The following is a 22,262-nucleotide window of genomic DNA, read 5'->3' on the forward strand; positions in this document are numbered from 1 at the left end:
GCTGGCCCTACTAAAAAGATTTTCCCCATCTTTCCTATAGGCCCCCTTTAGGTACTGGAAGGCCGCAATCAGGTCTCCCCGCAGCCTTCTGTTCTCCAGGCTGAACAAGCCCAACTCCCTCAGCCTGTCCTCACAGGAGAGGTGCTCCAGCCCTTGGAGCTCTAGAGATGCGTAACTTGCTTATGGAAGCTGGCCTTACAGTGATATAAGGACGGGTATAACTTTTACCAAAACTGAACATGCTTGTAGGTTGAACAGATTTTCCTTCTAGGGTCCCTGTCTGAAATTCTTTATTTTGCCAGACTCACAGTAAGTTTACAGGCTAGAGGTGCTGCACAGATACAAGCCTTGCTTCACTGACCAGCGTTAGGCAAAGATGGTAAACTGGTCAGGTTCTGCTTTTGGCTCTCTATGATTTTTTGTGCTTCAAAGCAATTGTTAAGGGTGTTTCAGGTGAATGCCCAGCCAGTTTTGTGCCTGTACATTCAGATGAGCCAAAAAAAACGGTTCAGTTTAAGTTAACAGAAGCTGTTTTTCTGATGTTCACTGAATAAGTGCCATTTTTGCAAGAATTTAAATTTTTGCTAAAACCTTAAATACTCATGCTTGCAAGATTTAACAGTATCCCGGGTGTCTGTGAGAAATCCACTAAAAAATAGGTAACCTTTGACTAATGCTAAAAATGGGATAGAGGTGGCTGGAAGGGATTGAGTTTCTATTTTCTCAGTAGTTCTTAGTAACTCTGGTTTTGACAGCAAATCACTGTAAGACTTCTGTTCTGTCCCTGGGTGGCTTCTGGTATTATGAGCTTGGGTAGGGCTGTCATTGCCAGGTTTATTTCTTATTTTATTTATTTGGAAAAAAAAATTGGGGGGAGGGGGGAAAGAGAAATCATGCCCAGGTCTTAAAATTTTGAGAGAGATGCACTGAGCTATTTAATAAAGCACCAGGATTTTCTGGCACCAGAGACCACCTTGGCATATGATTTAGACTGAAATTACCTGTGAGAGGGGAAAATACTGACATTAAGTATCTGAATTTAAAGAAAAAAAAAAAAAGAAAAAGGAAACAAACTGAGGGATGGAGATGTATAATCACTTTTGAGAAATACACCATTTAATCTGACTTCCTCAACTGGACAGTAACAGTCAGCTCCATTACTGCTTGGCTGAGCATTAAGTCCAGCATCTGAGTTTTGTTACTTCAGCTTTGAGCAGACTCAGTTGATCGGTCACCAGAATGAAGCTACACTGTTTGGTATTTGGTCGTTTGAATTGTTTGATACTTTCTTTCAGATTTATCACCCACTCTGCAATACATGACTGCTGTTGGATTAGGGTCAGTTGCTGCTGTCTGCCTTATACTGTTCCTGTCATTCTCGGCAGCTCGGTATGTATTGTTATTAACTCCAGTTTTGTAGTCCTCCTGTACAAGGCTTACATGTTTTTCTTTTCAGATAGTTTTTCTTGCCAACCTGCTTGATTTAGGCCTCTTGGGTGGTTAGAATCTATTATCAAGAGTTCCTTCAGTGGCCACTAACGCTTGAACTGATGCTCTCTGTATCGTGGCAAACACTGGTGAAACGTCTGAAAAGTATGGGGCTCATCTCAATAAAGGAAGGATTCAGGCAGCGAGTAGCATCAGGAATTTAGTTCAGAGGTGTTTTGATTTAATGGTGACTAAATAAATGAGGGTTATATGCTGTGCTACTCTCAAAGTATAGTCATACCAGCAGAAATGTTGATGTACTTTTCTTATGTAAGGAGCCAATTTCTAGTCCTCCCAACTTTATTCAAAAGGTCTAAAAGGATTGTTTTTCAGTGGTGGTTGATCTTTAGCTAAAGGCCACAATAAAAACATGTTAGAAATTTTTAAGAAATCAATTTCTTTCTGTTTCATGATCTTTCATGCAGGGGCAGTAACTTTATAACTGTCTTCCTTTCAAAGGTAAAACAAGTATGTGCCTTTAAGTAATTATAAACATCTATGTATGTATAAAATCTCTTGACTGAAAATTACATCTTTTTTGTTGTTTTAATATGTTCATCTCCAAGAACAGTCTTCTGACTTATGTCACATGAACAATCAGGAGCCTCCAGCTTGTGGGCTGTGAAGTATAGAGCATCGGTCAGTTAAGCTGCTTATTTGGCATTCAGAAACAGAAGAAGCTAGTCTTATACAGGGCTGGAGAAAGTAGGATTATTTGGATTACTTATAGTTGTCTAAATTTCAAATCAGTTCTTACAATCTAAATTCCAAAATAAAGGTTCCACAGTGTCTTTCTTTTCTTTAGTAATTAAAGAAAGATATCTCAGGATTTCCTTGGCATTAGGATGCAGTGGTAAAGTTGAGCTTGCAGTCTTGATTCTTTTTGGTTTTTTGAAAAACATTGTCAGAGTCAGCTTTGACATTTGAGGCAGAATGGGTTATAACTGTCATGGTGTCTAAACTAGCATTCCTGGCATAGGGCTTATTGCAGGAGGAAGGGCATCCCTGAGCTGTCATAGTGTGAAAGGCTCCTCAGTTATTTCAGTTTCTCTGGTGAAAATGTGACAGAGGTATATAAATACTTTTTAAAACTATGTCATATCAATTAGCATCACAGTGATAGGAGAGCTATTTAAGGCAATAGACAGTATTGGAAGAATAATGTATGAATGTGAACCAGTTGTGAATAGAAGTGTAGAGATTAAGTCCTGAACTTCCATTTCAGTCTTCTTTTAAAAGGAGTGAGAGCAAAAAAACCCCAGGTGACATCCTGAGGGAGCAGAGTACACTGAATACGTTTGACAGGGATCATGCTGTCATGTGGTGTAATGTTGGGGGGCAGGACTTGATAATTCAACAAGTATCTTTTAGGCCCCTGATCCCATGTACAAAGAAATTACTGAATCCACTTTCCTGTTCTAGAGAACATCAGACAGAATCCTTGGCAGAAATTAGAGCTGCCTCATCCCACTAGAAGGCAGAGAAAAGAAAACCCAGATGTCATTTGTGATAAGGCCCTTCACAGTGCTCACAAGAAGTAGCTGTAATATTCATAAATAGCAAATACTCTTTCAGTTTTCAATGAGCATTGCTTTAATGCATTTCTGAATAAGAATGTAATTTGAAAAAAAACATGTGAAGTCAGCCTTCTGCCCTGTCCAGTGGTAAAGTCATGGCCTGTTTCAGGCACTGTGCTCCAAGAAAGATGTGGCCCCTCAGGAGAAAGAGACCAAGGACCTGGGCAAGACAGACATGAGATCTCTCTGATCCAGCTGCGAGTAGGGTAATCTACTAGTAGGTTGGTTAGCCTGGCAGAGAAGAGACTGCCAAGAAGCATGGTATAAAATATACAAAAAGGCATTATAGAAAGACCAACTTCATCCTGTCCATATTGCCCATGGTATATGTACCATCCGTGGGCAGTATACCTGTGTGCTTCTGAACAATAGGAGAGGGAGGCATGGCAACAGAATGCTGTGAAACCATGGCTTCTGGGGGGTCTGCAAGAACAGATTAAACAAACCAAATTTGTCAGGAATGGCAGAGTTACAGCTGATCTTGCCATAGTGTCAGGTGAATGCTCTTGGATTATTTCTTGGGGTCCTTGTAAGCTTTCCTGTTCCACAGCTTCTGTCACAAAGAACCACTGTATTCAAGTGCTCACCAGCTTGCCACATGTCTGCTGCCTCATGGATTGTATTACTGCAGCGGGACAGAATTCCCCCTAGCATGGTTGCTGACAGCAGGTTTAACCGTTCCTCAGTGAGTAAAAGTCTGACACTGGATTCACAAAGTACACAGCCTGACTGCTGATGTCCTTAGATACTATTAATTGTTTTCATTTGAAAAATGCATTAGCCCATAGTTGTTACTGTTAAGGTGCCTTGTCACATGTTCACCTTGCTTCATTCCTCCTAATCCTTTGCTTCCTTTTATATGTGATGCCTATTCAGATGCATAAGGACAGTGCCAAAACTTCAGCTTTTTGACCCTATGGGAATGCTTCCTATCCATCTTGCGCTGGCTGAATGTTCAGAATTTATACCAGCACCTTAGGTCTTCAGAAAACTTCAGCAACTGTGTTATTTATCCCATCAATATGAGTGAGGTTGCTTCTCTGTCAGGTCCATGTTTGAGTCTTGACTGGGTTTTCAGTATTTTTTTTTAACTGGAATTTTTTCTCTTTCTCCAGCTCTTCTCTCCACAGAACAGTGCACTCCCCGCCTGCTGCTTTAGCTTGTGAGGCTGTACATTTATCTGCTACAATGGACGTGGCACAAATGGGGATTACGTCATCGTTCCTAGAGACTGAAAATGTGTCTCTTCTCTGATGTGTTATCCTCTGAAGTCAGCATGGAGAAAATGCATTCTTCGTACCAGAGCCAGCATCTGTTGGGTATGGACGTATCTGCACAGCACATGTGTACCATAGCACAGGCAGTTGAAATGTGTTTGTTACTGGCAGTGAGATGTTTATTGTCTCCCCTTGTTTCCAGATGGTGTGGTATGTAAAGGAGAACCTCCCCTCACAAACAGGTTTGTGTCAGAGATATTAGCATGCATCCCGTGTGTTGGCCATGGGCTTTCAGCTCTTCCAGACACATGAATGCCTGATAATGAGTGTCTGTATTGTACTTTATTGCATGAATAATCCCCTGATCCAGTTGAGACTGTCTGAGGATCAACTGCTACTTTAGATACCTTAGGACACATAAACTGGCCTGTTACGAGAGAAAATACAGATCAGCCCTTATATCAGATGAAGTGCCAATTGTATTTCCAAGTATAAAGGTAGAAGACTTTCATCGGTCACTTACAGGTAATGGTACTTCAATACACGTACAGAGTTGTTAGCCATGAAATTGTCACATTTAAATAGTGTCAGCAACAGATGTGTTCCAGAGATATCGCAGTCATTGCTCATAGCAATTAGCAATAATTGCAAATAATATACCAATCTATAAAACTGCAGTTTGCCAAAAAGCTGAGTAGCTTTAATGGCATGTGAAACTAATTTAAGTAAGGAGCTACCTGTGTTAAGTGCAGTTTTGTTAATCTGTTCTGTAATTACAGCTGAGTAAAGCCATTAAATCATTGTCTGGTTAATGAGCTGGTGTGTAACATCTGGTTAGAGTCACTTAATGAAGCACAATTAACCAATTTCCTATGGCATTCTCCCAGTTAATATTTTTTCTTGCGTAAGAAAGAATCAAGTGCCTTTGATTACTTCCACTCCTGTTCAGAAGTTGCTTTGAGATACGTTCGCAAAATCATTCTGTTAACTGGTGAAATAAAGAAGCAACAGTTTTGGTTTTTACTCAGTATTGTAATTTTTTCCAAGTTATGTTTTGTGTTTTAGCACTTTTAATATATACCTTTTTTTGGAATCCTCAGTGTTTCTGTTTCCTGCTGGCTTTATCGTTTTCGGTGTTCTGTCACTGTAGGTTGTATAATTCCTTTTTTTGGTGTTTAAGAAGGGTATTTTAAAGTGTAACAGCAGACTTGATAGTTGGTAGCAGAGAGGAATTATGATCCAAGTTACATGAGAGAGCTTTTAACTGCTGTGTCTAACTGGGGGGTGCTTTTTTCAGATCTGGGTAGATACCATTTCTGTTACCCAGCATTTCCACTGCTTACTAAACATACCATTCAAGTTAGTAAGTTTTCAGTAGTTAGTAGCTGAGTAAGAACACCTTTGTCTACATCAGTGATTAAGAGTTGGTAACGTTTTCCCTCACTGAGAAAGAACAACTTAACTGTACATACTGGGCTACCATTACTCAATTTTTTGGTTTCTCCTGCAGAATTCATTCTCACACATTCTGCTCGTAATTCCCTTTCTCAATGGAGTAGGTTGCCAAGGTTTGGCATAGCAGTACAAACTGCACCGCTTCATTCTCGTTCATTCTCCTGCTGCTCTGGTCCTGGGAGAGAGTTTGTGAGCAGCTGTTCCTGGATAAGGGAGAGCTGGAGAGGCAGGAAGGTATTTAAAGAGGCAGATAGATGTGCAATCCTCTGCGAAAGAAAACTTCTTTCACCTTTTGCTAAGATCAGCAGTGCTCTAGTATGTTATGCAGGACTAGGAACATAAAGGCCATCTTGTCAGTGGGTATAGTTGGAAAGTTGGAGTTCTTCAAGTAACCTTCAACAAGTAATTTCTTTTCTGTGTGCCTCTTCTTTACCTAGCTTGTCTTTTTGTAATGTAAAGTTTTCAGAGCAAGGTTTCTTCTTACCAAACATGCATACTTCTGCTGGGACTTCCATAAGGTATTTAATGACTTATTTGGACATCTCTGCATAGCAGAGCGGTGCAGTGTATTAATAACCAAGAAATGGACCGATAAAGGAGAAGGAATGAGGCAGGACTCCCTACCATCTTAAGTTCTCCAAAAGAGCTACAGTCCTGCATTTGAGCCTGTCTTCATCTGTCCTGTACTTATCTTTCTTCCATCTACATCTGTTTCAGTTTAATGTGGGAAGCATAGAGAAAGAATTTAGCCTTGCCGTCCTCAGATAATTGTGCAAATGTTAACAGTTCATTTGTTAAAGCCTCTCTCTCTCACATTGCTCTGTTGCTCCCAGGCTTTCCAATTACTTTTTTTTTTTAATTGTTTTTTAGGGAAAGTAAAAAGGTTTAAGCAGTAGGAAGTAAGAAGTAGCTAGAATAGAAGAAGGTTCTTAAAAGTTCTACTCAGAACAACTATTACAGGACTGGACAAAAAGAACAACATGAAATTACAGTGGCTGTACTTACTTTTGTCTGTTACAGAAACAAGCTTGTACAGTAAAATTAATCTGGTGTAAGAGTACTGCTAATGAAGTCCAGTTCTCTGACATTTCATCAGAAGAAAATATGCCATTATGCTAGAAAGGGTTTCACTGTAAATACGAACTTTTAGACTTCTGATCAGATAGCTGATTTACAAAAATACTTCTTAGGAGAAGGTGACACTTTGGGGCTTTGGAGTTAGAAGTGTATGTCTGTAGGGATGCTTTTGTTACTCATATTTATAATCCTTATACTCAAGTTTATGGAATGATCTGGCAGCTCTGTATTTCATACATAGCATCCTGCCAAACTAATTGCAATGTAACATTATCACACCCTCACATTTCAAGAAATTCTAGAGACATTTCTAATGATTATTCATTGCTGTTCTTTCAGTTAGCACTGAAATTCTCCTTTTTCTTTCAATGTTTTTTTGCTCTGCTTCCTTGGATATGTGTTCCACACCCAGGCCAAGTAAGGTAAAGCCAACTAAAGCTGCTCTGCTTTTACTGCTGATCTGTACCCATTCATGGTGCTATATTGAGATGTGCTATATTAAGAAACTGTTTGGCTTAGATACATACCAATGTCTGCATTATCTCTGAAGTGTTTTCATCTGTAGAGGAAACAGGAAACTGTTAGCCCTGGATAAACAATTCTGTGTAAGCTTAAGTTAAACTATGTTTTATCTTCATTCTGTAATAGTGAGATAATGTGCAGGTTACTGTAAAAATCCAGCATTTATGCATGTAATTGTGATGGTGTGTCAAATGAAAACCCTTTTATTATAAAATACACATTCTACTACAAGTCACTGACGGGTCCTTTAAATCTTTTGGTGAGATTTCTTTGTTCTGGGCATGACAGACAGACAGAAACCATCTAGACTTGTTTGTTTCAGTATTTATGGTCTCAATCAATTGTACATACAGGGCTAGATATGTGGGCCAGTATGCTCCTTCTTTCTATGTGTGGTCTCAAATGTAACTGTTCTCAGTCACCATTCCTGTTTCCCAGGCCTTGCACTATTTTACAGAGCCATTTCATGTTCAGCAGAATTCAGCCAGAGTACAGCTTAAGCTAGCAGATCCGTGATTTCTAGCCCAGATGGAAATATTTCTGTTCTGGTGACAGCATGGCTAAGAAGTTATGAAAGTCTCTAAAACATCTGACTGTTGCATTGCATTCAAGAACAGTGCCTTTGGGTGATGTTCTGAGGAGACTCTGTGAAATCAGTTGGTGATCTCAGTGCTGAGCTCTAGTGGAAAGGAACAAGTGTCAGCATTGCAAAAGCACCTCCACAACTGCAGTTCCTGGCAGCAGTAGAAACGACTCTGTGGACAGCACAGACGCTTGTTCCTTTTGACTCTTAACAGAGGTGAGGTCTGAGGAAGCAGAGGGCAATGACAGTATTTGTGGTATGGCTGTTACAGAGCTACTTCCATTCTGAGGTTAACAAAAATGGCACCTTTATGGTCACAAAAAAAGGGGGACTTGCTCTGAAGTTCTGATTTCCTCCTCCCTCCCTTCCCCATATGTTTGTATTTTTTCCAGAAATACTGCAGTATTACAGCTGAATAAGGAAGAGTGACCTTTTATTGGTATTTTACCACCTTGAGGCAGCGCAATTGATGTATTTTAGTTGCAGTTCATGTTTTATGTTCCCTGGTGTCCTCGTTGGATCACCATGTTGTGAAAATCTGTATACACTATGTATGTATAATATATATGTGTGCATATGTATATGTAGTTTGTTCTGTTTCTTCCATTTCACTTAAGAAGCAACTGAAGATATGGTCAGAATTTCACAGCAAGGGTGGGGAAGTTCCGTTTCTGCCCCCAGAAGTATAAAAAATATTAATAGACTGGGGAGCAACAGTGAAAAGATTTTAGAAATAAAGTAAGTTCTTAATAGAAGGTTGTTTCCAAAGGCCCGGATTTGCCTGAGCAGCTTTTAGCCTGGAATGTTTTATCTTGACTTTGTTGACAGTTCATGTAAAGGTCTCTCCTGCAGCCGTCCTGGGAGAAGTGAGGAGAGAGCAAAATGAATTGGATAGTCTGATGAAAATGTTTCAAGCTAATGGGCACAAATCAGCTGTGCCAATACACTGGATAAAGCTTAACATAACAGGAACATAAGGGTGGTATAAGCCAGTTCTCAGCTTTCCCTTCTAGCTGTGTAAAATTACCTACTTGGTTTGGCTCTTGGCTAATGAAGATGTTAGGAAGTTCCATTTTGTTTTGCATTCCTGTGAATTCTGACCTATTCTAGGTATTTTATATCCATGTGTACAATTGGCCAGTCCTTTCCTATAACCTGGAATATTCATCAGGCACACAAAAAACAGAATGTGGAATGCCAGATGAGTGGCAATTGTGAATATCTGCTGAGAGGCAGGAAAATACTGCTTCAACAGCAGTTCTGCATTTTGCAGTATACCAGTCTTCTACTGGCAAATGAGTAAAACTATTGTTATGGGATTATGCAGCATGTTTCAGAATGGTAATTTGAGTGTTTTGTGGCTAAATGAAATTTGGCTTCTTCCAGTTCTGTTAAATACTACCTTACTCCCTTTATTCTTCATGGCTTTTATCTTCCAGATGTTCATTTTTATTACAATAAAAGAGTCTCAAAATCAGCATACATCCAGATATTCTGAGGAATTAACTTTCTGCCCCAGATTTCCATTAAAATCCCTTGAAATTATGGAATTATCCAGGTTCTCACTCCATGCCACTTAGCATTGTTCTTTCTAAATTTAGTGCAATGATATATATTTACATTAGTTTAGAATCTGCTCTTATGTTTTAACTCAAGACACAAAGAAGACACTGCAGAGATTAATACATTGTGCATTTTTGTGAGGAGACTGAAAGCAGTAGCTGTAAGAATGTTTCCTAGTAAGTCCACAGCAGTATCCAAAGTCTCTTCAGCAGTACTATTATTTATCTACTGTTTGTCTACACGGGAGGTCAGTGTGAAGCAAAGTAGATGGGAATTTGCAGCTGCACATTGCCTGTGTGGTGATTCCCTTTCTTGTTTGAAGATGCAATTTCATCCTTGTTTGGGTCTTTTTTTTTTTCCCTTCTTAAAAGATTTTTATGTTGGTCAGTCCAACAGCACTTGAGATTAAATAGGATTGTTTGAGTTAGTTTAGGATCCTGTTGATCTGTTCTGCTTTCTACTGGGACTCCTGAGAGTTTGATTTTTCATCCCACATCCTGATAATTACCACAGCAGGATTGATTCATATTTTTCAAACAGATCAGACTGTTTGAACACGTTTTCATGTATTGGCTTTGGGCGTTTTGCAATGAAAAGCCATGCCATTTATGACAAGGTATAACAAGTATTTCTTACCCAATAATATGAATTAATGCAAGCACCCGTTCTGGCTTTGCCCAGGTTCAACCTCCAAAACAAAAGATGGAGTTAATGCATTGAAAAGGGATTGCATGTAGAGTGACAAAGTAAGGCTTAAATGACGGATTTTGTAATCATAGGAGTGGTGAACCCAGAATACTTGCTAGAGTATCAGCAAGCAAGAATACTACCTTAATATAAGAAGTGATGCAATTTAATCCCATTTAGATGTCACTTTGATTTGCACTTATCCATAAACATGTCCCAGCAGATGATAGTAGATCAGTATGACAGTGAAATACTTTTGCCTCCAGGCATTGTATCTGGTACCTGGAATTTCTCTTCCCAGGTATCATCCTTGTAAGTCTGCTTTGGGTATTGAGTAATTGCTTCCTGTGTTTAGTCATATGCTAAAATGTTCTTTCTATATGGCTAAAGTCTCTGCAGTCAGGATGTGCTTGCCATAGGAATAATGGCCTGGTAAAAATTGTTTGAAGTGCTTTGGTAACAGAGTGTGGGAACTGCGATACCTAAAAGAGATGTTATTTCACAACACTAGCCCTCCACTCTCTGGATGTATGAGGTGCGCTTTTTTTTTTCTTCTTTTTTAAAGATTTCCAGTCCCTTTTGAAAATCTTAGCTCTACAGTCTCATAAGACCTGGAGCACTTACCTTGAACTTCACTTTTGTATTCTTTTCCATTGTTAAGCTGTGCTTTACTGAGTGGCACATGAGTCAAGATTTAGAATCACAGCATCATAGAATATCTCAAGTTGGAAGGGACCCATAAGAATCATCAAGTCCAACTCCTGCTCCTCGCAGGACTACCTAGAATTAAACCATATGACTAAGAGCATTGTCCAGATGCTTCTTGAACTCTGACAGGCTTGGTGTCATGGCCACTTCCCTGGGGAGCCTGTTCCAGTGACCAGCCACCCTCTCAGTGAAGAACATTTCCCTATGTCCAATCTGAACTTCCTCTGATGCAGCTTCATTCAATTCCCATGTGTCTTGTCACTGGTCACCAGAGAGGGGAGATCAGCAGCTCCACCTCCGCTGCCCTCATTTGTACGCTTGCGATCAGTTTGTCCAAGTTCATTTGTGTTAGTTGAAAGTTCCTTCTGCATTACTTACTGTAAGTAGCTGTTTCACAGTTTTACTGTTTTCTAAAGAAATGAGCCTGTTAACAAACTCCCTCCATTTCCCCATAATAATGTCTTTGCCCGTAGGCAGATTCAGGAGCAACAGGAACTGGGAAGTCATCATGTTGTGAGTTCAGTGAGAGCAGGCAGTTGAGAAGGACTGAACGATGTTAAAAATGCTCTGTCCATGCTTAAGGAAACGTGCAATACAGAAGAATCCATTGCACAGTCATATTTTTCTGTCTTGCATACAAACAGCAATGAAAATCTTCTGCTGCTTAGTATGTGATTAGTCTCCTGTGCCTGCATGAGCTGAGCTCATTTAACAGCAATGCTCAAGTCCTGGTGGAAATTCAGGTCAATCACAACATACAAATCCAAGGAAAGCCAGGCTTGGTTGAGCCCAGCATTCACAGATCTGCTTGTTATCTAAACTCTTTGAGCATGCCTGCAGGCTGTTCTCTGCAGACAGACTAAAACTATTATAGAGCAATGGTTTTTTTTTCAATACTCATTTGCAGTGTGTTAATTCTTAAAACCTGTTAGGAGCATTGGAAAATTGGTGTAGCTGAAGGTGGCCTGTCAAAGAGAATCATAAAGTGTTGTTCACTAAAAAAGAGCAGTGACATTCTCTGAACTCCTCTCTCTGAATTGAAGAAAAAAAAAAAATCAATGCCAGTACAAGCTTTCCTTAAATAGGTCTTATCTGATAGCTGCTGGTCCAGAATGATCACATGTAAGCAGAAGGAGGATATTACAGGCAGAACCAGGCTTCATCAGAGAACATGTTTTCCTAGTGTTATGGTGACCTGGGAAAGATGGATGCAGTACAAACAATATTCAGTGAACGTGCGGTGCATAGAAGGTTTACAAGCCAAATCTTGGTGTTCATATGAATAGAGGAAGCAGATAGGTTTATGCAGGTATGCTGTAATGAACTGAGCAGTGTAGAGGATTTTAACTGTGAAACAAGAGAACAATTAGATTCATTCAGGTAACAAAAGCCTTTGTGTGTCAGATTTTCACAGTGGGCTTTTAAAGGTGGCCTCTAAAACCATTCTCTTTACGTCACATTCATTCTCTTACACATTGAAGTTCTTTCCAGGAACTGTGCTGAGTCTGCATGCGCCCACATCTCTAGGGCTCTGTGTATTAGAGGCTGCTGATTGCAGGTCCTTATGTGTGCTAGCTGCAATTCATTACAGTTTTTGCAGCTAATGGTTTATATGCTAATTCTGCTGTTGCCTGGCTCTGGCAAAAATTTGCTGATTTTTAATGAGAAATGAGTAAACTGGGAGAAGTCTCCACTTCAGTCTTTACCTTTCTCACAGCTGTAGAAATCTGGCTACTGTCTGCTGGGAAGTCACAGGCTACAGATACAAGTCTTGAAACTGCAGAAGTAGCAGGTTTCTTTCTAGCCATCCCCGGGTGCAAATCACTATAATCAGTCCTTGTTTTTCCAAGTAAACAAGCAGCTTTCAAAACCGATACAATCTTTCTCTTCCTGCCTTTGACATCCTTAAGCAAACGTACTGTTCTTTGACTTTCACTTTGTTACCTTTTTGTCTTGTATTCATTTTCTCCTACATTATAAGTTACATTTATTTCCCTTTGTCTTTTTCCCAATGGAGTCAACATCCTGTGGGAGCATATGATCACATTTTTTTCCTCTTTGTAGGAAGGGAGGAGTGATGGCTCTTTTCTGCTGGGGAAGAAAAGAATCATCAGTTAAACCTCTCGCAAATACACTGTATTTGAAAGGTCTTCCAGCCTGAGGTAGAGATGAGGATTTCTAACGAGCTTGCTGTGACATTTGCTCTTTTGCACTGTTCCTCTCAGATTTCAGATCAAGGCAGAAAAGGTGCATGGATAGACTTTAAATTTGGAACTTTCAGTGCAGCAGCAGGAAAACCAGAGAGGGAGAAAGAAGTGCCTGTTAATATAATTTCAATCCTTGTCTTGCAATCTGTCCAACAAAATTTGATTCTTCACAATAAATGATTGATCTATGGAAAAAATCCGTATTTTGGAAGTACAGTGAAGAGGCAAACTGTCCCAAACTGCTTGGGAACACCATCCCAAAAGGAATTGCCTCTTCTGCTGTTGGAATTCTGCAGAGGAATTGCTTCCTCTGCTGCTTGTCATTGGATCTGCCTTTATCATGGTTACCTGCAGATTCCTAGGGTGCTTGCCATTGCATTTAAGAATGTATTTTTTGGAATCACAGGATCCACTGGCTATCTAGCCGTTGCATTTCTCCATAGTGCTCTTAACAGACTGTAATTGACTCGAAGACCAGTACTCATGGCTGTTAATCTTTCTAGCGTGTTTGGTAGAAAGGGTTATCAGATACTTGCCTTTGAGATAATCTTCACCAATAGATTTTTAATCAAGGGATCACCGAACAAAATGTGGAGCGAATGACAGAACCATTCTGTTCACTCCAATGCCAGGCTGCCGAAGCAGACAGCAACTTTCATGTGTGTCAGTGGGGAAGCATTACCACAGTTAGAATCAGAGATCCAGCTAAATAAAGGGGAAGTGGCCTGACACGCATTAGAGGACTTCTATTGTGCAATTGTTGAGCTTTTTAAGAAAAAATAAGTATTCATGTAAAGACCGAGCATTTCTGTCCAAATAGGTCTCCTTCTGAGAGCAGATTGAAGGTCTGCTGTTATTTTCAAGCTGCAGTTTCTAAAAGTGCCATGAGTGGCTCACAGAGAATCTTTGCCTCCTAACTTCTTTAGATTTCCTATCAGAAGTCTATACCCTTCCCTCCTCACTTCCCTTCAAGAAAACCCAGAAAACTTGATTAAGAAGGAAAAGAATAGGGTAGACAAGATCTTAAGATGTTGCTGAAGTAAATTAGGGTTTGCACCAAGGCAGTGCTGGTAAGTTTTGCTTCGGAGGTAAGTCTGGGGCGTGTACCTTCAGCAAAAAAAGAGCCCTAATGTTTTTGAGATGGGGCTTGGATACATGTGTAGTCAGGGTTTGCACATTTGCTTATGCTGCTCTGTGCGATTGAGACACTGGCACTCTTTTGAATCATTTATGGATTCATCCAGTTGGAACATATTGATAAAACGCGTATCTTGTCAGAGGTTTTTAAAAACAAATATGGAGGTTTGTTTAAAAAAACATTATTAAATCACCCAATTTTTCTATCTAAAAAAAGAAATGTAGATGGTATGGACAAACTGCATTTTTAGGCATTGCTGTATTCACTTCTTTACTTGTTTTTAAGCTGCTCCCTTCTCGTCTGTACTTGGGAAAAATCTTGTCGGTACCCAATTCTCTTTCTTTTGTACAGCAAAACTTTTATAATGTTTCTTCTGCTGGTTAGCTGGGGTTAATTGTCTTATACTGCATCTCACTGGGCTGAAGAACATTGTCTCTGGTTCTGAATATAGATAATCATCTTACTCCCACGCCTGTCAATCTTATTCCTGCCTTCATTACCTGTTTTTTATAGAAGATCTTTTTCACGGAGAACTCTATACACTTTACCATAAGAAAGCATGAGGAACAGAGAAATCAGGGGTTGTAGTGGCTACCACAGAGCGAATTGGTAAAAACACAAAACTGTAACTGTTGTAGTTTGACTGTCAGTTTTGTATCATGAGCACCAATTTAGACAATGCTATCCCTTTTTCTTCTGGTAACTGTCTTTTATGGCTTAGAAGGGGGTTCTGCCACATGTACCTGTCTGTGGTCAAGACCTGGTTTCAGTAGCATGGTACAGATTGGTTTTACATTACTTTGGTGAATAAGAAGGTTGCATAAGGTCCGTGCTAATATGGGGATGTTTCACATGGCTATTTAGTCACCTTTGTGCTTGTGCCTAGAGCAATACATTTTGAGAGTAGATGGAAAATAACTATTCCATGCTGTAGGAATTAATGCATTATTTATTTTTAATTGGTGAAAATTATCTGTGTGAATGTTACACTGAAGAGTTTTATATCTATGGAGAAAAACTAAAATACTGTGTACGTTGGAGGTGCGTGCCTGATACTGGTTCTGGGCAAGAGGAGGTCATAGGCCTCTACTAGATCTGTTAGCTTAAACAAAGAAACTAAGGGTAGAGCAACCTGTGTGCATTCTGTAACTGGTGTCAGCAGCAGGCAGCGTTACCTGTGCAGTTCCCCTCAGCCATGGTGCGGTCTTCGCAGTTCCAGTTGCTTTAAACTGGATACCAGCTAAACCCACAGTACCCTGGTTTCTGTGGCTCCAAAAGGGTAGTGGGAGGCAGAAGAGGGCAGTACTTGCTGTGGGACTTCGGTGGAGCTATCTGCTCTCTCTGATACTCTCTTGTCTGCTACCGTGTGGCCCAAGTCAGCAGATGTAGAGGTAGAGATAGTAGAAGCTTCTGATAGCAGGGCCTTAGGCTTTGAGCATTCGGTTGTGATCTGAATACTGTGGCTACCACATGACAAATGTCTGAAACTCCTTTGGGCCCAAGGAGGAGTAAGGACAATAAATGCAGCCAAATTTAGTGAAACTTTTAATTTTTCCTTTCCACTACTTTATGAGGAACATCTCATAGACAGCTGCAAAACAGTGCTAAGCTGTGGCTGACAGTCATCTTTTTGGTCCACAGCGAAGTCGCTGGTGGAAAATACAGACATTTTCTAGGGAAAAGGACAATTGTCACTGAAGGAAACTTTGGAGAAAGGCCAGAAAAACTCTTATCACAAGAACATGACTAAGGAGGGGAATGACTTGCACATGAGATAAAGGACAACAAGGCAGACAGGGAAGAGATGAATGCACCACTTCTGCTTTTTGTGCTGTTTTTTGCAATGTCCATCTTTGTTGCAGTCCATCAGAGCCAGATATGTTTAATTGTCAATTTGAGGGTGTAGACAGATGGGTCATTTGCAAGTCAGCAGCATGTGCATAGCGATGGCAACATCATGGTCACCCTGGGTGTGCTGGTGGGGGGAGCAGGAGAAACTGTATATCCACAGCAAAACGTTTACCTACAGAGAAAAAATGGTGCAGTGGGAGGAGTGGGGAGAGCTGAAGCAGCCTTTGGGTTAGCGGTCAGATCATAGTTTCCTCTGAAAACACTGGGATTTATTTTTCCCTTCCAGAAATACAGAAAGTTTGCTCCTGACTTAAATTTTGCAAAGCTTAGGGGGAAGCAGGCACCAGTAGACAGCTTTTTAGCCTGGCTGTTTGGGCATTCATCAAAAGTCAGATCTTCTCTTTGTCCCGCTGAGAGCAGGAGCTTCAGCTTGAATTTCTCCTCTTGCAGAAGGCCTTGAATGCTGCAATCCTAGACACTTTCATAGTAACTGAGGGAAGTGCACCCCCATCCACCCAGCAAATCATGTTCCAATGCTTTCCATGCTAAGCTCCCTGCAGTCTCTTTAAGAAAACCATGCTTTCTGCTGCTTTTGCTTTTGTTTTCTGTTTTTTTTTTTTTTTTAACAAGTAGTGTGTTTGTACCATTTTTATACCCAAGCACACAGCCAGTGCTTGTGCTCTAGCAATCTGCCGGGATAAACACAGCCATGATCTGAACTTGAGCAGGAACTGCACACCAGCTGTGTGGTCAAGTCTGTGCTACGTAGCATGAGAAGGCTGGCTGCAGCCTCTGATGCTCATGGGACCAATGTCTTGTTGTGTTCCCGTGTGGAACTCCACCATCCCTCATCCATTCTGTGTCTGGCACTGTAGCCCCCTCTCCCCTTTCACAACTCACATTTTTTAGTAAAAAAGGATTTTAAAACAATGTTGGTTGAAATAAAGTATGCTTTTTTTTTGTGTATGCCTGTCTCTTTTTTGTTTTGTTTGAGAAATGCCAGTGAACTGAAAAAACAGCTCCTGCTTTGGCACTACTGACCTGTAGCGGCCCTGCTCCCACTATATAGGGTCTCCCTGAGACTGTGACTTTATCCACAACATGTTCTCTAAGGTGTTTAGGTGCTAGCAGTTCTTCTGGGGAGTAGGCAAATGCCCATAAGCTTCTCACTGGGTACCTACACCCTCACGAATCAGGTTTCTGGTGATTGGGGGTGCCTGGAGCTGTTGTGGATGAACAGGAGAGGCAAGGGCAATAGCTGCTTTTGCTTACTGCGAGCTGTGGATGAGATAAAGATGGTTCTGATGAGGAGCAGCACAGGGGGCTCACTGGGCCTCTGCTGGAGCCCCTCAGGGCTGTGGAGAAGCTCCCTAGCCCACCACCAGTAAAGGTGAACAGTAAACATGAACAGTAAACATGAACATGACAGTAGCTGGATAGGCACTTCTGGACTGGAGTGGCACTCCAGTAATGCTCTCCCTAGGAAGTGGAGCTGGTGAAAAGCTGGACCAAGTCAACCAAGAGTGCAGGTTTCACCAGCATCCAACTGTGAGATGCAGCGAAGTGCTTGAGGAGTTTCTCTGTGTGTGTGTGTGCTGGCAGGTGAGTAATCCTTTATAGCCACAGGCACTGAGAGAATGGGTGTTTGCCAGTCTCTGTGAGTTGCATGTATAAATACACATTTGTATATATATTGGTGCTGCATTTACCTGCCTCTGATAAAAGGTTTTCCCGTTACATAAATAGGCTTTTGGCTGCATAAAATTACTGTCAACCCCTGAAGTCATCTAAACTGTAGCAAAAGAAGAGGCAGTTCACCTAACTCCTCCATCATTGTTTTTACCAGCCCATCACAGCACCGCACCCCTAAGAACGTAGCTGTGCTGCCAAAAGCCCATTGAGAGAGCTGGATGCATACCTGTGCTGCTGCCAAGGTGCAGTCGTAGCTGGGAGAGCTCCAGGCTCCAGTAAGCCTCCAGGTCATTGCCAAATGAAGTGGTCTTGATGTCCTTTGATTCAGATTTCTCAGGGAGGTGGGAGATACTTCATGTTTTGTTCTGCCCCTCAGGAATGTCGAGGGGAAACTTTGTGTCTTGCCAGAAAATCCCTGAAGGTGCCTGCTGCAAATTCAAATCCTGCCTCTTGTTTGATACAGCACTTGCTGAGAAACACGAGACCTTTCCACTCCAGTGGCACAGCGTTTCTTTGATCGCCTCTGGACCACTTTGCCATCTTTGCTTTTCTTGAAGTGCTGCAAGTCTCAATGGTATCTAGAAACAAGCAAGTTTTAAGTTTTACAGGAACAACAGTAACTGGCACAGCTACTGCACCCAAGCCAGAAAATTAAAAGCCTGGAAAAGTTCTGGTGTTACAAATGAAGAATGACGTTTTACTTACGCTCCAGCAGGAAGGGTCAAGCAAACAAAGAACAGCCCCAAATGTGTGAGCCAAAGCACATCCATAAAAAGAGCAATTCTCTGTAGCTCCAATGGGATGATGCCCAAACCACAGAAATGTTTGCTTAGGGGCGATTTTTTTATTTTTGATTTTTTTAGTTCATTTCTTGGTTACTAGCATTCCAGTGTCCCTTTAATATACATACATCAACATGGAGAAGGGATGACTGGGGGATACAACTGCAGACCTGTGTCCTGCACTAGCTTTGCATATAGTATATTTACATGGCTTCCTTTGCCATGTGTTTGATTGCACAGCACCTGTAGTTTATTTTTCATTGCAACAGCTCTATACGATGTGGAACCACACTTAATGCTCTCTTACTAGGGGGAGGATGGTAGAGTGAATACAGGGAGCTTAGTTGCTGAGAAACTTTCAGTCATTGTCTTACAAGTAACCTCTATCAAAGGTGAACTGAAGAGGACAGCTACTGTTAAAGCACATAGTAGAAAGAGCTGCCTGTGAGGCCTATGCCAGCAGAGCAGACACTATAGAACTGTTCCATAAGTCTTCAGCTTTTACCTCTGTAGGGTAAATGTTACACACTCGCTGTCTCCATTCCCCCTTTGTGCAATATGGGTGATCATGATTGTTCTTCCGCTGAGACCCTGGCAGGGTTAAGGCATTCCCATATACGTATTTTTTTCACAGAGTAAATACTAGCTTGGGAATGTTGACATCATCTCTACTGTTTCAGTGCCGCAGGTCTGGCAACAATAAAAGCAGGCTGATGAGCCCGCTGGGGGCAATGGACAAACTAAAGTAGGAAGCGGGCTTGAGGTAGGGTACGTGGCACAAAACTCTGTAAAAGCAGCAGTGCAGACCCTCTGGATTAGGATACACAGGCTCATCATGTAGACACGTTTTGCCATTTAGAAACATGGAGAGATCATTGAATTTTCTGCATCCAGCAAAGAGAACTTTCTTAGGAAAACCCTGTTGGTAGCCATAAGCCATGTTGTGCAGATACTAAGATTTCTGAAGCATTTCCTCTAAGACAGACCCTGTCTAAGACTTGAGAGGTGCTGCCCCACTGAAAGCTCGGGTCCAAAAAATGCATCCCAGCAGACTCAGAGGAGAGAGTTATGTTTTCTTCATGTGGTAAGAATGCCTGGAAGTGCTTGTGAAGGCCAGTAGAGCCTGAACGGGTGAGTAGCTCTGCTGGAAGAGGGTTGGTTCTTCCACGTGACCCTGGCATCTCGTACCTGGTCTCCCTGCTGCCTCCAGCTGCTCCCCCTGAACTGCCCGGGACCAGGCACATCTTTATGGTTTGATCTGGCAGAAACAGCTTTCCAACAAACGCGCACATGTGTTCCAAGCTGTTTTGAAGCCATATGAAGCCGAATTCCCATTCTCCCTTAGAGTGCCCTTAGTTTTATCCCAGCACTACCAGTTTTCCATTAACTTAAAAATCCCAATCTTTGAGATTTCTGTTCTGCCTGCATTTTGGTTTGGTTTTTTGGTTTTTTAATTGTTATGCTAAATCTGATTTTATTTGGTTCTGGAAATACCACCAGGTGAGTATATCTGACAGATCCACAGGAAGCTGGACTGCTTAATCCTGAGTTCAAGTGACAAAGGGGTTTAGCTAAAGCCATCAGGAGAGGAGGAGGCTTAGTCCTCTTCAAACGGCAGCCAGTCTCTCTCCAGCATCGAGTCTAAGAGCACGCCTGCATCTTCATCAGTTCATCCAGCATCACACAGACATTGCTAACTCTTTTCCAGTGATCTGAAAACAAAACCCAGTATGGGTTTGGTTTGTTTGGGCCTTTTTGTTTAATTTTTTTAGAGCTCAGCCCACATTCAGTTGTATCTGGCAACAGAACCGGTCATCTCTGGAAATTGCACTCATGTGATTCCCTCTGCTGACTGCGGCCTTTGTTCTCCTGATCTGTGGCTGAATGTCACACCATCCTGTTCCTCACAGGAAAGGTATGAACTCAGTAAGGCAGACAGCAAAAATGGACAGGGATCTAGTGCCCGGTGCTGTGCCACCAGCCAGGTGCAGCTCTGCTTGCAGTGGCGTGCTTCACCTCCTGCGGGTTTGGCTCCTGCGCCGTGTAAGACTGAACTCTGCTTTACAAAACTTCCTTTCTCTTAGGGAAAATACTTCCCAGGCCAGGATGTCTTTGAAGTAAAATGGTCATAGGGAAGGAAGGAAAGATGAAAGCAGGGACATGTGGTTTAGGGCATCTTGACTGGGACCTCTCAGTGTTGAACGTACCATCAAGTGACCTGCCACTGTGCCCACGACTGAGTGTAAATCACAGCCACACCACAGACATGAAGCCAGCTTCTGCACCATCACATGTTTTCTGTCTCAGAGCAAGGCTCTGAAATGGTATTGATTCAAGTTGCAGACCACATCTGGGCATCAAGAAGAAATAAAGGATGCTGGACAGGGAAGAGCTCTGAGAACAGCTTTGTGGGCTCCTTCCTCTGCAAAGCCCTGGGGGCTGAAGTGAGGCTGGCAAGGGGTGGAGGTTCCTGTGTAATGTCATGGGTAAGACAAACAGGAGGTTCATTTTTGGGCTGTGATGTCTCCCTTGCTCAGACTGCAAGGCCTGAGAAGCCTGAGAAGCAGAAAACCAAGCCACAGCAAAAGCATCCTGCAGGAACCTCAGTTTCACACAGCTGCTTTCCGTCCGAGCACCCTTCAGCAATTCCGTTTTCACTCTCTGCCCTTGAGCAACAGAAATCAACTCTGCAAGGACTTTCCTCGGAAATCCTGTGACAGTAATGTGCTGTATTTGCTAAAGGTGCTGTTTTCCTGAGCTGTGCAAAGACAAACAATTCACACATGGCATAAGGCGAAGCGGAACAGAGCTTCTTTGGGTCTATGGCTAGAAGTAAACTCTGTGTCCTGGGGAAACCCTGGGCAGCCTCAGTGCCCTATCAAGTGGTGTTCTTCTTCAGCCTAGTTTAACTCCTAAGTCACCAGGCTGAATTAATGGGAACATCTGCAGGTGGTGGTGAAACTGAAAAGAGTTATCTATTTAACCATCTGAGGGAAAAACAATCTAAATTACTGTAAGAGCAGCTATACCTGGTCCTGTTTCCAATTCAAGGCTAACCCCTGTACTTCTAAAAGAAGAACTTGATTCACATCTGCAAAACTGAAGCTGGGCTCACAGCTTCACATGGATGCTCACACATCCAGGATGCCAAAATACCTCCCAAAACTCCCTGAGTTCAGGGTTTGCCACGGGCAGGCAGAGCCAGGGGCAGAGGAGCAACCAGCGGAATATCAGCCGAGGATGTGTGAGAGTCTTTAGCTGATGCAGTACTTCTGCTGACATGTCACAAATTCAAACAGCTTGTTCTGGAACCTGCTAGCATTGCTTAGGCTGCCAGAGACTCCTCCCTTAAAAGTAAATCTGCCTATATCTTGCTTTTTCTTGCACGGGCCATTTCTAGCTTGCGTTATGGTTGTCTGTTGCCGTTGAGGCAGAGGAGCGGGTAGAGCAATGCTCTGGGGTTTCCAAGGGCAGAGAACCATGGGCTGACCCAGGGTCTGCAGCAAGCCTAGGAATGCAGAGTGAGATCAGAGCCAGGCTGCACCCATCTGCTGACTGTCCTGAGATGATAAGAAACACTACCAGATTGCCAGGCGCGGATAAGTCTTGCTCAAGTTTTTGATATTCAGCTGCAATACAGAAAAATAAAAGGAAAATGCAGAGTGCCCTGCCCATCAGGTGGAAACTCCCTGCTGAGGATTCAAATCCCATCTCT

General features: G+C 41.9%; 1 protein-coding gene across 1 annotated transcript in view; it reads left to right on the top strand.

The window, feature by feature from the left end:
- The window catches only part of SUSD1 (sushi domain containing 1), a gene marked incomplete at its 5' end in the record, with an annotated part of 44,210 nt that extends 38,901 nt beyond the window's left edge, over positions 1-5,309 (top strand). Inside the window, 2 exons of the mRNA XM_035890800.1 lie at positions 1,296-1,389; positions 4,181-5,309. Of these exons, the coding sequence (XP_035746693.1) occupies positions 1,296-1,389; positions 4,181-4,319 (233 nt within the window). The remainder of the gene's footprint in view (positions 1-1,295; positions 1,390-4,180) is intronic.
- Positions 5,310-22,262: the final 16,953 nt, after the last annotated feature.

Source organism: Egretta garzetta, unplaced genomic scaffold, assembly GCF_000687185.1.
Source record: "Egretta garzetta isolate BGI_Z169 unplaced genomic scaffold, ASM68718v1 scaffold22, whole genome shotgun sequence".
Lineage (NCBI taxonomy): Eukaryota > Metazoa > Chordata > Aves > Pelecaniformes > Ardeidae > Egretta > Egretta garzetta.